Raw genomic sequence first — 12,988 nt, forward strand, 5'->3', positions numbered from 1 at the left:
GTCCCTCAGAAACATACCCCTTGTCCCCCCTTGGGATTATTAGCAGGTGGTCACCCTATAACAAACAGCACAAATTGGGTTCTACGTTGCTGTGTGTCAAATAGAGAGCATGCAAAGTGTAGCCTATTCTTACCCTGCCCCAAAGGAAGCCGTGTTTTCCAAGCCGGACATCCCTGAGACAAGCGGGCGGTTCCTGACGGACAGTCCACTGAAAGATTCTGGAAGGGTTTCGGAAAGCTCTCCAGGTAAATCGCATGAAAAGCAGCAGGCCAGTGATACATGCTGTGCCATAAACGAGGCCCCAATATAGTAGGCTCAACAACCGTAGGGACAGACGTGTTGGAATCAAAAAAAGCTTGTAGAGATTGGCCATTGCTGACAAGTTGTGGAGTTAAAGCCAGAGAAGACTTATGGGGTCGTATAGATGATCCATTCTGTGGAAAATACTGTATGCCAAAACTCAGATAAAAGCAGTTGAAAGTCGGTCGTCGTAGCCCACTTGAGTTGTAAAAAACTAACGGAATCCACTGTAGACCGTATAGCCTATAGTCATGCCACTAACCTTTGCAAGGACTCTGGCTGGACAGTTGGACGTGGACAGATCAAGGACAAAATCATTTCACAGACTTGGCGGATGGCCATGTGTTAGATTTCGAGAAGAGTCGATTGCATTTTGCATTCATCAATTTAAAAGGCGAATATTAACAAATAGGCTATGTAAAGCTTTATCCGCTTTATTTAGGACCGCTTTATTTACTGGTCCTATCAAATTCTTTGAGACCTGCTGCACCTGCTCTTTAAAAGCATTTGCAATGTTTTGCCACCTGGTGTCACCATAGGGATACTTTTTTCTATGACTACGTAATTATAGTATTTAAAGGGCAGTTATCATTTACTACAAAATGACCGATTGTGGATATTTGATAGCTCAGAGTAGGTTACAGGAGTTTTTGGATAGGCTATGTTTGGCTAAGATCCAAAAGACTTGACATAGGCCTAGGCTAGTATTTAGGCCTATACTTGTATAGGTAATTGTGTTAAGTTCCCTGCGATGTTCAAATACAATGACTAATTCCGTAGTATTTTGATTATTCTACTTTCAAAAATAATACTGCTTTCTGTCATAAGGGCCATAATATTTCTATTGTGTTTTAGATTGACATTTCAGTGTGTTGTTACGTGCTTTGCGTTTCGTCTGCGCATGACGTCATCGACGTCGAGAGGTGTTTGTTCTGGATTCTGGGAAAGAAAGAGCCCGCGCGCCTTGACAACCGAATAAATAAGGTAACCAAATGTGATTCTGCATCATTAGACCACTATTGTCATATAATAGGACAATATTGTATCTGTGGTGTCGTTAATTGCCACATAGTTGGTGCGTCAGACAGAATTGAAGTCGCCGTCTCGTGTGCGCTGCGCTAACAGGGGAACGAGGAGTCTTGAACGGCCTGTCGCTGTTGCACCGACAGTAGCTAGTGGTTAGCAATGTGCACTGATCATTTTACATTGCATAGGAATGTATCTTGTCACCACAACCACGTCATTCCAATCTGACCTCGGGAAATCATACTTAAAGTTTAGTGCATGTTAATTATACACTGCCGTCATTGAGGTTATTTAAACAGTTAGCAACTATATAGCATGTTGTTTATTAGCAGCCATAGGCCATCTTCTTGGTTGCTAGCTTGGCATGTTCGTTAGCTTTTGGGATAGCTGCGTTTTCCTTTGAGCGTAGATGATAATTTGATAGATTGAGTGGTGTGTACGTAATTTCATATTTTCATTTCTGGAATACAGAGGAATTCTACACATAATTCCGGACATTTACTACATGGTGCGGAAAACTTACTTGAATTGTGTACATAACGGCGTTGGGCTCTGTTATTATCACAACACATAACGTTTACGTAGGGTTTGTGTTTTTTCGCTGCTTTGGTATAACTAACATGACTGTTATCTCCGTCCTTCAATGCTTAAATGTGAACGATATCATTCTTGTTAAGGCGAACTCGTAAGCATGCTTGTGCATCATACTTACAAAATGACGTAGCTAGCTAGCTACCAAATACAGTTTAGCTGTACCGCCAGCTCTCTAGCTTGTCGGTTAGCAAGGTATAGCTATGTCGAAGTGTGCAAATGGGGTAGGTTCATGAACATTAAGTTCAAGATAGCGGCTGTTGTTTTCATTATGTGCGACTGGCATGCCTTTTTCCAGTAATTTGCGGTGTGGTCAAACATTATTAATAAAGTGAAATGGTCGTCTGTGTTGTTTGGATTTCAAAATAAGGACTCGGAGCAGCCTGCAGTCGCCATTTTGTGCGCTCCCAGGAGAATGGGAGAAACGTTTGCGTTATGTTGAAAACCACGGCAAGCACACAAGAATACTATGGCAGATTTGTTGTGTGATGTCTCAGTTATATGTTATATACAACTAGTGATGCACAGATGCACACCAGCTCGTCATGTAGTGTTTGCTCGCTTCTGTTTGACAGATAGTTCTGCTAACCTGCTAACCAGCTAGTATGAGGTGTTGGAATCTTGCTTTCGGTTTGGAGAGGAGTCCCGTGGTTATAAGCGCACTTCAGTGTTACAACAACAAAATATACTCTGTAATGTTGTATTAATGATAGCCGTTGTAATATTTATTCTTCAATGTTGTCACAGACTGATGTCATTGTGTTAAGTTAACGTGAAAAGACCTTTGGACACAGGTCACATGGAGGATGTCGCATACAGAGGTCTCGTACGTTCTTTATCATAAGCTAGTAAATGTTACCACCGGTCATGAACATCGCTCCATCCAGTTGACACGTTTAAATTCGTTGCATTTAGCCTCTTTAATCCTAGTATTTTTCGAGTATTTGAGATTATATCTATAGATGTTTAATGTCGATGAAACAACGATGTCATGGGATCTATCTTATTGCAATATTTTTTTTCTCGGTAGTATTGGTCACAGTCGACAGTGGTAGCTGGCTTGCAAAGCGGTGTTTGTGTATGTCAGGGTTTAAATAAGTTGAGTTGCTCTGTGTCAATATGTCTGTGTACTTGTCATGCCTGTGTGCAGACACGAATGTTAACTGTCATACACTGACATTGGAAGCCGGTCGCAGGGAAACTGGGTCTTGTTGGGCAAACTGATGGTTATCTTGCAGATATACTCTGCAATTGCATTTAGCTGGGCGAAGTGTCATTGATTGTCATTCTCATACAGGTGGAGATATGCCTTATATTTTGCACTTAGCCTTTGAGGTGTATCTAGTGTCTTGAGTTTTAGGAAAGGTCTGTGGAATTACCATAGTACATCAGTTTCAAGTTTGTCATCTTGTGGAGACTTCATCAGTTTGCACTAGATTAACCCTGAAATATGTTATCTTCATTCAGTGCAAAATGATTAGACTTCAGTAGTACTTAGGTGAGGCAACTTCTAATACTCGCTTTATCTTTTGAATCGTGGCGAGTTAGAACTTCTGGAAGTAAACAGACCTATAGTCATGACATCATGACAGAAAGAAAGAAAAATACTCTCAAGAAAGTCATGTTATCCGACACATCATTTGTCATGTCCTGACAGGAGGGGTGGAGGGAAGATGCCAACAGGCAGTAGGAGTGTCAGGGTTGTGTGAGGGGAAGAGTACGGGAAGCACTCACTCCTTTGAACAGCCAGCTGCTGGACCACCCCCCAAGTCAACAAATGGAGGGTGTGATGTGGCCAAGCCTGGCAGCGCACAGCTGAATCAAGTCTCTCTGGCAGACGCCACCGTCACGCTCATAGTGAGGGACTGTGGTGCCCTTAAACAAATACAATATCTTACTTTTGAACCTGTAAAGAAGAATGTAGTGAACAAAGGACAGGAAGGAATTGGTGTCTGAAGCAAGGGAATAGGATGTTATTTTGGATGGATGTGATGGGGAAGAGATAGACTCTGTGTGTATGTGTAGCTCATGAGCATCAGCTCTGTTCTATGTGAGGGATTGTGGGGATTGTGAGCGCTGCAGAGCAAAGTACGTCTGGATAGTGGCGTAATGTTGGGCGAGAGGGTTCAGGTTGAGTGCAAAAGGTTACAAGGCCACTGAGACCTTTGGCTCTGACATCACAGACCTGTGTTCAGCTGAATAAGGCAGTTGTTTATTTTCCCTGTAATAGGCCTCTGTCTAAAGGATTAGTTGGATTGTTTTCTGTCAAGATGTGTGTGGTTTACTAGAAGCTGAACACAGTAAGAAGAGTGTTTTGTGTGTTTATCTGATCAGGGCTAAAAGAGCTCAGGCTGTATTCCTTCCTTAAAACACCTCTGGCTCGCTCCAGTCGAGTAACCATGGTAACTCCATCTTTGGCCTAATTGTAAGCATAACCTCTGAATGAGGCCAAGAGGGAACGTGTACGGTTGGGGGATATTGGAGAGGAGGGACAGAGAGGTGCATTTTGTGTGTGTGTGTGTGTGTGTGTCTGTGTGTGTCTGTGTGTGGGGGGGGGGGGGGGGGGGGGAGATTAATAAAAGCATTAGTGATGATTTTGTATCCAAGGAAAGTAATACTGTGATTAATGTCACAGCAGTTGAAATTGAGTCCAATCAGCAGCAACACGGCTCTGTGGCACTATGATGTTGAATACTTGCAGCTTCCTTTTTTAAAATAAAAAATGGCAGTTCAGTACATTACCCCAGGCCTTTCGCCTCCTTGCTTTTCTGCCTTGGAATTTCCTGTTGACAGCAGCCAGCCAGAGATCTGGAGTGGCTGGGCTTTGTGCTTACCATTGGACTGTGGTTGTATATGGACGGGTAGGGGTGTTCTACCGCCTTGTTTGTGAAAACACCTGAAGCCTCTCTCCCTCTCCTCCTACTCCCCACCTCTACAGGACGCTGTGAGCTTCAGACACCTGGGAAGACCGCGCTTTCCATCACACCTGTGTCGTTCTTCTGGACTTCTGAGACACGGCCGCCTCTCTTTTGAGTGGTGCCTGGGAAGATGACCGCTCTCAGATAAGAGACTCTACACGGAAGAGTTAAACATGTGAGTCACACTGAGCAAACACATGATGACTTGTGATGTCCACAGCATCTTTATTGTCGACTGACTAAAAATGCTGAACAGTGTCAACTACTGATGCTCATTGTCACAATGAGAGAGATCCGTTTGCAGTCAGTAATTATGTGGAAAGCACCAGCAGGGAGGCCAGTCCCAGGTCATGGAAACCCAGAGGTGGACAATTTGGCTTCAGAGAGTAAAAGTCCTACCATATATTTGTTCAGACCAATCACTTAACCAGCTGATCTAAATAAGCACTCTACAGCCAGGTAGATGTGCTAATTAGCGATATTGCCTGTGTTAAGTGCACAGGCAGAACGATGACTTTTACTTTCTGAAGTCGGAGTTATCCGCCTCTGTGAAAACCCGAAGGAGGATGCATTAAATATTCACGAAATGCCACAAAGTCGCAGTCATTTCTGTGCATCGATGGCTGGATATCCATAATGTTTCTCACAAGAGTAGAACAATATTTTGCTAGAAACGCCTTGTCACATGAAGTCTTAGTTCGTTCCCTCTCATTGAGCATCCATCCCACTGAGGGTTTTAATTTACTCTACAGTTATGATTACTGCTGCCATTTCTCCTCATAGTGGAACGGTGTAACAGTCTTGTGGTTATACTGTGACGGTGGTCTGTTGAGTCGTCAGGGTCTGCTGGAGGGGGGGGGGGGGGGGTTGGGCTGCTCTCTCTGGGTCACTGCATGGCCGTGGTGATGAATGAGGGCATCAGGTGACAACGGCGGAGGCTGCAGTAGCGGCAGTAGCTGTGGCGGTAGCAGAAGCTTCTTCCCCTCTGGGCGGGGAGGAGAGGGCATCTGCTCCTCTGCTACTGCAGGGAACCAGCCGTGTCACATGGGGACACTCCTCACCTGCCCACTCGACAGATGGGAGGAGACGCTTCTCTGGCTAGGATTTTACAATGATTTTGAGAGCACTTAATGTAGTCCCTTATGCAATTTTTTTATATAAATCTGCTGTACCTCTTTTTGAATCCACCTGCACCAGTACCAACCACAGTCCTTCCCCCAGACCCCTTGCCTGGATTTCTGTCTCTCTTTCTCTCTCCCTCCATATCTCTCTCTCTCACACACACACACACTCCCCCAGCGGATGTCCCTGAAGTGCCACGTCCCTGTTGGCTGGGGCTGCTGAGAGTGCTGGGATGATTAATGGCCTCTGAAGCCTGAGGGCGTCCCTCCCCCCCCCCCCAAAAAAAACCTTCACTCTGTCCCTCTCTGGTGCCCCCCACATCAAGCTGTCTGACAGGAACAGCTCCACCCTGGTCACCCAACACACACAGAGTGCTCCCCACTACAGTGAGTGGCATTGCTGTCGTCTCCGCCGCTCCTTGTATTGTGCCACTCGCAGCTGTTGTATTGTCTCTGGGTGCACTGCATATGGCACGTGCACGGGGTGGAGGACCAGCTAGGCTCCTGTGTGTGTGCGCGCGCCTGTGTGTGTGCCTTGTGTGTGTGTGTGCCTTGTGTGTGTGTGTGCGCGCTACAGAAAGGCTCCTGACGGCGTCTGTGAAATCAGATCCGCTCCGATCTGCTTGGCGACACAAAGCTGTGTGTGGATCAGCGCTGTCCCCCTGTTCCCTCCCGGAGCCTGCTGACATCAGCCTACACTCCGAGACGGGACCATTGAACTGGGTGTGTGTGGGCGTGTGATCCCCATAGGCGCTCAGCTTTGCGGTAGCCTTTGATCATGTTTGGGATGGTTATGATGAATGCACTCTCCATCGGGGGGACTGGCTGTACAGTTGAGGTCAGTGTCATGACCCAAGTGTGATGGGGACTGGACATCAGCTTTCCAACCGGGTCTGATTTTTCTACGATATCTAGGAGGCTGTCTGTTGTTGGTGTTCTTGTCGAGACTTGCAGCTAAAGCAAGAAATAGAAGTGAAAATAAAAACGGACAGGTTGAACGTAAGGTTTAAAACAGCTCGCACACCCTTTTCGGATCATGCCCATGTGTTGGTGTTCCACTCACACATTCACACTTTCATTAGCACCATCACAGCATAGTGCATGCTGGCAACGTCAGGTGAGGTTGCTGATGCTAAAGTTGAAAATAAACATTTACACCGGGGAGCTATTAAAAGCACCACTTCCCAGATAATCACAGTGTAAGTGGCAGTCAGTTGCAGGCTTAGAAAGGGTCCATTTCTTTGTGTGTTCTAGGGCATGCGGTTGTTAGTGTTCGGGATGGAGAGTAGTAGGATGGGCTCCTATAGCTCGGCGTGTTTATCATTTGGCGCTTTTGTTACGCTCCTGATGAGTCACACTTGAAAGGCCCGCTGTTGTGACTGGATTGCATGGAAAATCCCTGCCCATTCATGGCTCTTGATTTTGAGGGTAAAAGGTCAGGAGGTCACATTTCCCGCAGCCGTGGATGATGAGCACTCAAGCACGTGTGTGTGTGTGTGTGTTCGCATGCTTCCTGGTAGTGCCATGACCTTGTTGCGAGCGTTAGAGAAGCATGTGTGCGTCACACCTACCTCTGGGGCCTGGGAAGGGGGGCCTCTCCCTCTGCCTGTGCGCCAGCGCCGATGAGTGTTGCCCTGGGAGAGGTGCGACTGGAGGCTTGTGTATGTGCTCAGGGCAGGATCGGATTTCAGGGAGGGAGCGGAGGAGACGGAAGGAGGGAGAGATGGACAGAGAGGGAGGGAGGGAGAGGAGTGGAAGGAGGGCACAGGGGCCTGGTTTCCTCACATCTGCTCAGCGAGATTGGATCTGCATGTTTGACCCCAGCCGAGTAGTGTGGCTTGCATTCCCTGGAGGGCATGTCTCTTGTCTGTCTCTCTCTCTCTCTCTCTCCCCCCACCCCCCCGTCCCTGCCCTACTCTCCTTTCCCTCCATCTTGCTCTCCATTTCTCTGTCTCTTTCTGTTTTTTATCCTCAGTTGCTTCCCATCAGTGTTTTTATTTCTTTACCTTCCACTCTCCACCCATCCACCCACTTCATCAAGCAAATGACACTGAAGTGACTGCCATTATTTCAGTACAAATATCTCTGTTCACATGTTTGTTTTTGTTTTTTCCTCGGCCTGAAAGAGACACACACACAACTACAGACACTCACTGACTCAAACACAGGGGAGGCACTAATGGTTTCCTGTAAGTGAGCCGTGTGTCTCTGCACAGGGAAAGGGTGACTCAGCGCTCAGCAATATCATGATGCATCATCAGGGCAGCTCACAACATGCCGTGTCGAGCTCAAGCATGACTCAGCAGAGTCAAAGTGAGAGAGGGGTCCAAGACTGTTTCCGCTGAAGTTCTGGGAGAAACCCCACCATTACCATTCCCCCAACCCAGTGGGTTTTATTGGGCGCCGTTTAGTGGCAGTATGGTAAGAGAGTGAGTGTGCTGGTCTTGGTGGTGGTAGTGGTGATTAAGTGTGTTTCTAGGGATCTGATTGATAAGAAGGTCCCTGGGGGTGGGGGGTGGAGTGGGGTGGGGGGAGGGTTCCCGGCTTAGTGTGGCATCACGGTATTCCCAAGGATCCTAATTACTCTTGCCTGTATTCCCCAGCCCTGACTGATGTCTCTCTCTTCCTTTTGTTTTGACTCCTCACTGCCTTGATCATTCTCTCTATTTTATGTCTTTCCCTCTCTCTTTCCTCTCTGTCTCCCTCACACACACACTCACACTCATTGCACACTGTAATTGTGTGTGAGCGATGGGTGGTCTTTTGCCTAGTGGTGGGGAGGGTGTGGCTGAATAGAGTCATGATGTTTTTGTTTGCCACTGAATGACTGTCTGACAGCTGGTGGTCTCATGTAGTTGGGAAGGCTCAGCCTCTGTGGAAAAATGAGAAGCTGTTTCGCTTTCTATGCCATCACTCACATATGTACGTACATACATACATACTCACTCACTTAATCACACACACACACACACACACACACAGGAGTGAGGGTTCGTAATTCTGGACTAGTGTGCTTTACCGGCACTGAATGAAGTGGCCACGTGTTGAAGCGTTTACTAGCGCTGCAAGCACATGGTTGGCTAATCCAAACAACAACAAAAGCAGGGACGCCAGTTGAGCTGGGGGACTTTATAAAGCCTGTGCTGTTGTAGTGTTTTTTTGTCTTCTGAAGGCCATGTTGTTGCCTTTGTGTTTCTTCTTTGCCTGTTTCCCATTCATACAGGCTACTTTTGTGTAAGTGACATGTGTGTGTCTTAGCTTCACTGTAGTTGCACTGTAACTTGCGTTGAGTTTGACTGTTCTGACTGATGATGATGTCACAGACGAGGAATGTTGATGAAGCAGCTTTATTTGCCTGCGTGGGTCAGGAAATACAATCATTAGGGAGGGCATACAGATTTGGTCTGCCTGCAGCAGTTAACCTTCTTTAGCATAGTATTTCTATCTGATCCAAAGAGGATATTCTATAACGTGTCATTGATTCTCTCTCTCGCTGTGTGTGTGCCACTCTTGTTAACCTCTAGATCAATGGTTCTTAAACTTAACCCCCCCCCCCAAAAAAAAAAAAAAACATTGGGCCAAGTCTTGCGACCCCCTTCTTTCTAACCGGTAGAATTTGGTTTCAAAATGTTGCGAGATGGGCATTGGAAGTAGAGGCAAAAAATGTCTTCTCTCATCGGTAGGCTGTGTCATCACCAAAGGTATTATGTCAATGGCAGCCTTTGAGCCTTTGATTAAAAACCTTTCGAAAATGTCTTTTGTGCAAATCATTTCGCGACCCTCCAATATTTTTGGCACGACCCCCAGTTTAAAAACCACTGCTCTAGATTACCTTTACCCCCCCCCCCCCCCCCCCCCCCCCCCCCACACACACACACCCATCTGTCCTCTCACTTGCTTTACCTTTCTCCAGTCACTCTGCGTCTCGCACACCTTGAGTCTCATTTTTGTGTGTTGGTGTGCAGTGGTCAGCAGTGGGGCAGCGGCAGGCAGTGTCAGCCTTGTGGAGGAAGCTTTTGTGTAGTCCAAGTCTAGACGTGTGCGTGTGTGAGAGAGTGTGTTTAAATGAGTGTGTGTGGAGCGTGGGGAGTGGGAGAGCAGATAAGGGAGCCCTTGATTTTGGTGGGGGAGGTGTGCAGGCGATCAGACTGAAGGAAGGGGGGAGGGGCAGCATGAAATAGAAGGAAGGGGGTGGGGAGCTTAAGGTGGGTGTGTGTGTGAGAGAGAGAGAGAGAGAGAGAGAGAGAGTCTGTGTGTGTGTGTGAGAGTGAGCAAGCAAGAGAGAAAGAGGGGGTTGAGAAAGAGGGTGTGAGCGCAAGCAGGCGAGAGAGAAAGGAAGGCAGAGAGGGAGGGACAAACCTAGAGCTATTGATGGGGAAAGAGAAGGGAGGGGTTGAGAGGGAGAGAGAGAGAGAGGGAGAGTGCGAGCGAGCGAGAAAGGGGAGGGGTGTGTGGGCAGAGGCTGTTTTCAATGAGGAAGCAGCCGAGCCATTTTCACCGTTGAGTAACAGCACGCTGCTCGCCGCCAAGAGAGCAAGGGGTAGAGAGAGAGAGCGAGAAAGAAAGAAAGAAAGAAAGAAAGAAAGAAAGTGCTCCTTCTGGATTTTTCTTTTTCCGTTTTTCATTTTACATTTTTTCACAAGAACACCACAACCTGGGCTATCTTTTTGACCCTCCTTCTCTGCTCTCTGTCTTCCCCTCCTCCCCTCCCCTCCTCATCTCTCTCTCTCTCTCTCTCTCTCTCTCTCTCTCTCTCTCTCTCTCTCTCCCTCCCTCTCTCTCCCTCTCTCTCTCTCTCTCTCTCTCTCCCTCTCCCTGCATGTGTTGGTGTGTGTGAAGGGAGACCTGGGGTGGACACACAATGGGGCGAAGTGCCTGTGGCAACTGGGCCGTTGTGCTGCTGAGAGGGGGAGGGGGCGGAGAGAAGACCGGCACACAGAGGAGCTAACGCAGCCAGCCAGCCCTCCCTCCTGCCCGCCCGCCCGCCTGACTGACTGCCGGCCCAAGGCCTCTCCTCCTCCTTCACTGCTGCCTGGGCTCAGGCTTGCGTTCGCTCGCGCTCTCTCACTCGCTCGCTGTCGGTTGGTCGTCAGTTCTTTTCTCGCTAGCGCCGTCCGGCCTAGGACGCCCAGCTCTTGGGCTTCCTTCAGACGTTTTTCTCTCGGAAAAAGGGGAAATTCCACCCCCTCCTTCGGCGCAGCACTATGGATTAATATCAGCCTGTGTGTGTGAGAGTGTGGTGGCTCAATGGATTTCTTTGGGATATACCAGTCCATGCCGGAGATCTTGAGAAGGAACCCTTCCTGTACTTTGGACTAACCAGAAGGGAGAGCAAACTTTTCTTTCCTTTTCTTCCTCTTCCCCACCTTTCCTCTCTGCTCCTTTTGTCATTCAGTTTCGTTTTGCGTCTCAGCGGAGTTCATAAATGGATTACAAGATGCATTCCAAATCAAATGATCTGCTGGATTTTCAGACACTGGATGCCCTTTTGGAAAAAATTGCACACTATTCTGTGGCTGTGAAAAGGTAAAGTCTTGCGCAATATCAGAAATGGAAACGGTTGTTTCTTATTACATTTGTGAACATATTCCTGCGCCATGAATTTAGTTCAGTATTTCAGAAGAAAGCCCTTGAGTTTGTATGGGCTACCGATGGTAATTCTCAGGTGAAAATACTGTATTTGATAGAAATCTTGTTTCCTTCAACATCTTCTGACATTAGCAAGGAACAGTCTGTATGTTTTATATTTTCCTCTGTTGTATTTTGAAACCAAAAGGACTCTCCAGAGCCCTGTGAGGGTTGCATTGTTAGCAGAAAAGCTAAAAAGGCCAGAATAGCCAGCCTCCTGGTGGGAGGGGTGTGTGTGTGTGTGTGTGCGTGAGTGAGTGTGTGTGGGGAGGGGGGAGGGGGGGTTCAGAGGAAGAGGGGGGTGGTGTATTTGTTGTGGCAGCAGGCAAGTTTTTGGAAACCTGTCCTCACTGGGCAAGGCTCACTAGACTGTTCTGTGTATTCTGAGAATTCTTTTCCAGTAAATCAAGCTCGGTCTGGTCACGGCTGAGTATTTGGACAACACAACAGTACAAAAGTTATTGAACAGTCCGTTCTCAGTTTTGCTGTTGTCTCCAACTTTAAAAGCGTTGTTTTACTTGCTTTCACCAATATTGTTAATGTGTATACAGTATGCTGCCTTCAGCTATCGAAATATTTCTCAAAAGCTAGTAAATGTTAGTTGGGGTACATATGCTCTGGGAGGTCTTGTGAGGACACTCAATAACATATGAGTCGTTAAGAGGTGCGTTCAAATTCGGCAAACATTGGCGAACGTTTGTGGTGAATGAACAGTTGATGACAAATGAAGGTTTCTGAACAGTTACATTTGAACGATTTGGTGTTAACATTCCATTTAAATGGTAATTGCATTGTTATCTTCGTCCAGATCCACTGTATGTTCGTGTAGAACCACCACCTCAGACTGTTTGCGAGTGTTTGCAAATGTTCACCAAAAACTCAAGGCAAACAGAAACATGTTTGCAAAAGTTGGCAAACGTTCGCCTATGTTTGCGAATTTGAACGCATCTCAGGTGTTGAATTTGATTCCGTAGCCTGTCAGTGTGTGTGTGTGGCTGTGTTCAGTGTTGTTTTGAATCGCTCACCATGTAAGAGCAACCTGTGACCCCTTTAACGTGACTGCAAGAGCCTTGATTCTTGAGTCTTGATTCTACTTGTCTAGCATCGTCAGCTAGCTCTACGCAGTGGTTCTTAAGGAGGACTGGGTTTGTGTGGAGATCTTTGCAGAGGTTCATTTGAAGAATGGTCCGGTGTTGTTAACCATCATCACCTTTAACTTTGCATAGGCTTGACTCACGGTAAGCGTCTGAGAGCAGTGTTTCTCAGCAGCACCAAGAACTGCATTCAACCCCTAGAATGTGTCGGAAGTGACACATTCTCATTCCAAGCACGGGGTAAGTGTAGTGTAATCTGAGTATGGTAGAAGCCTCATCTTCTCCCTACACTGACTACACTAATAATAAT

The 12,988-nt window shown here is 47.0% G+C and overlaps 1 protein-coding gene across 1 annotated transcript in view; it reads left to right on the forward strand.

The window, feature by feature from the left end:
* Positions 1-1,177: 1,177 nt before the first annotated feature.
* brd4 (bromodomain containing 4) overlaps positions 1,178-12,988 on the forward strand; it is a 38,892-nt gene continuing 27,081 nt past the window's right edge. Inside the window, 3 exon segments of the mRNA XM_042085142.1 lie at positions 1,178-1,284; positions 4,856-5,010; positions 10,796-11,482. Coding sequence (XP_041941076.1) covers positions 11,382-11,482 — 101 coding nt within the window. The 5' untranslated portion in view covers positions 1,178-1,284; positions 4,856-5,010; positions 10,796-11,381.

This window comes from Alosa sapidissima, chromosome 3 (assembly GCF_018492685.1).
Source record: "Alosa sapidissima isolate fAloSap1 chromosome 3, fAloSap1.pri, whole genome shotgun sequence".
Taxonomy (NCBI): Eukaryota; Metazoa; Chordata; class Actinopteri; order Clupeiformes; family Clupeidae; genus Alosa; species Alosa sapidissima.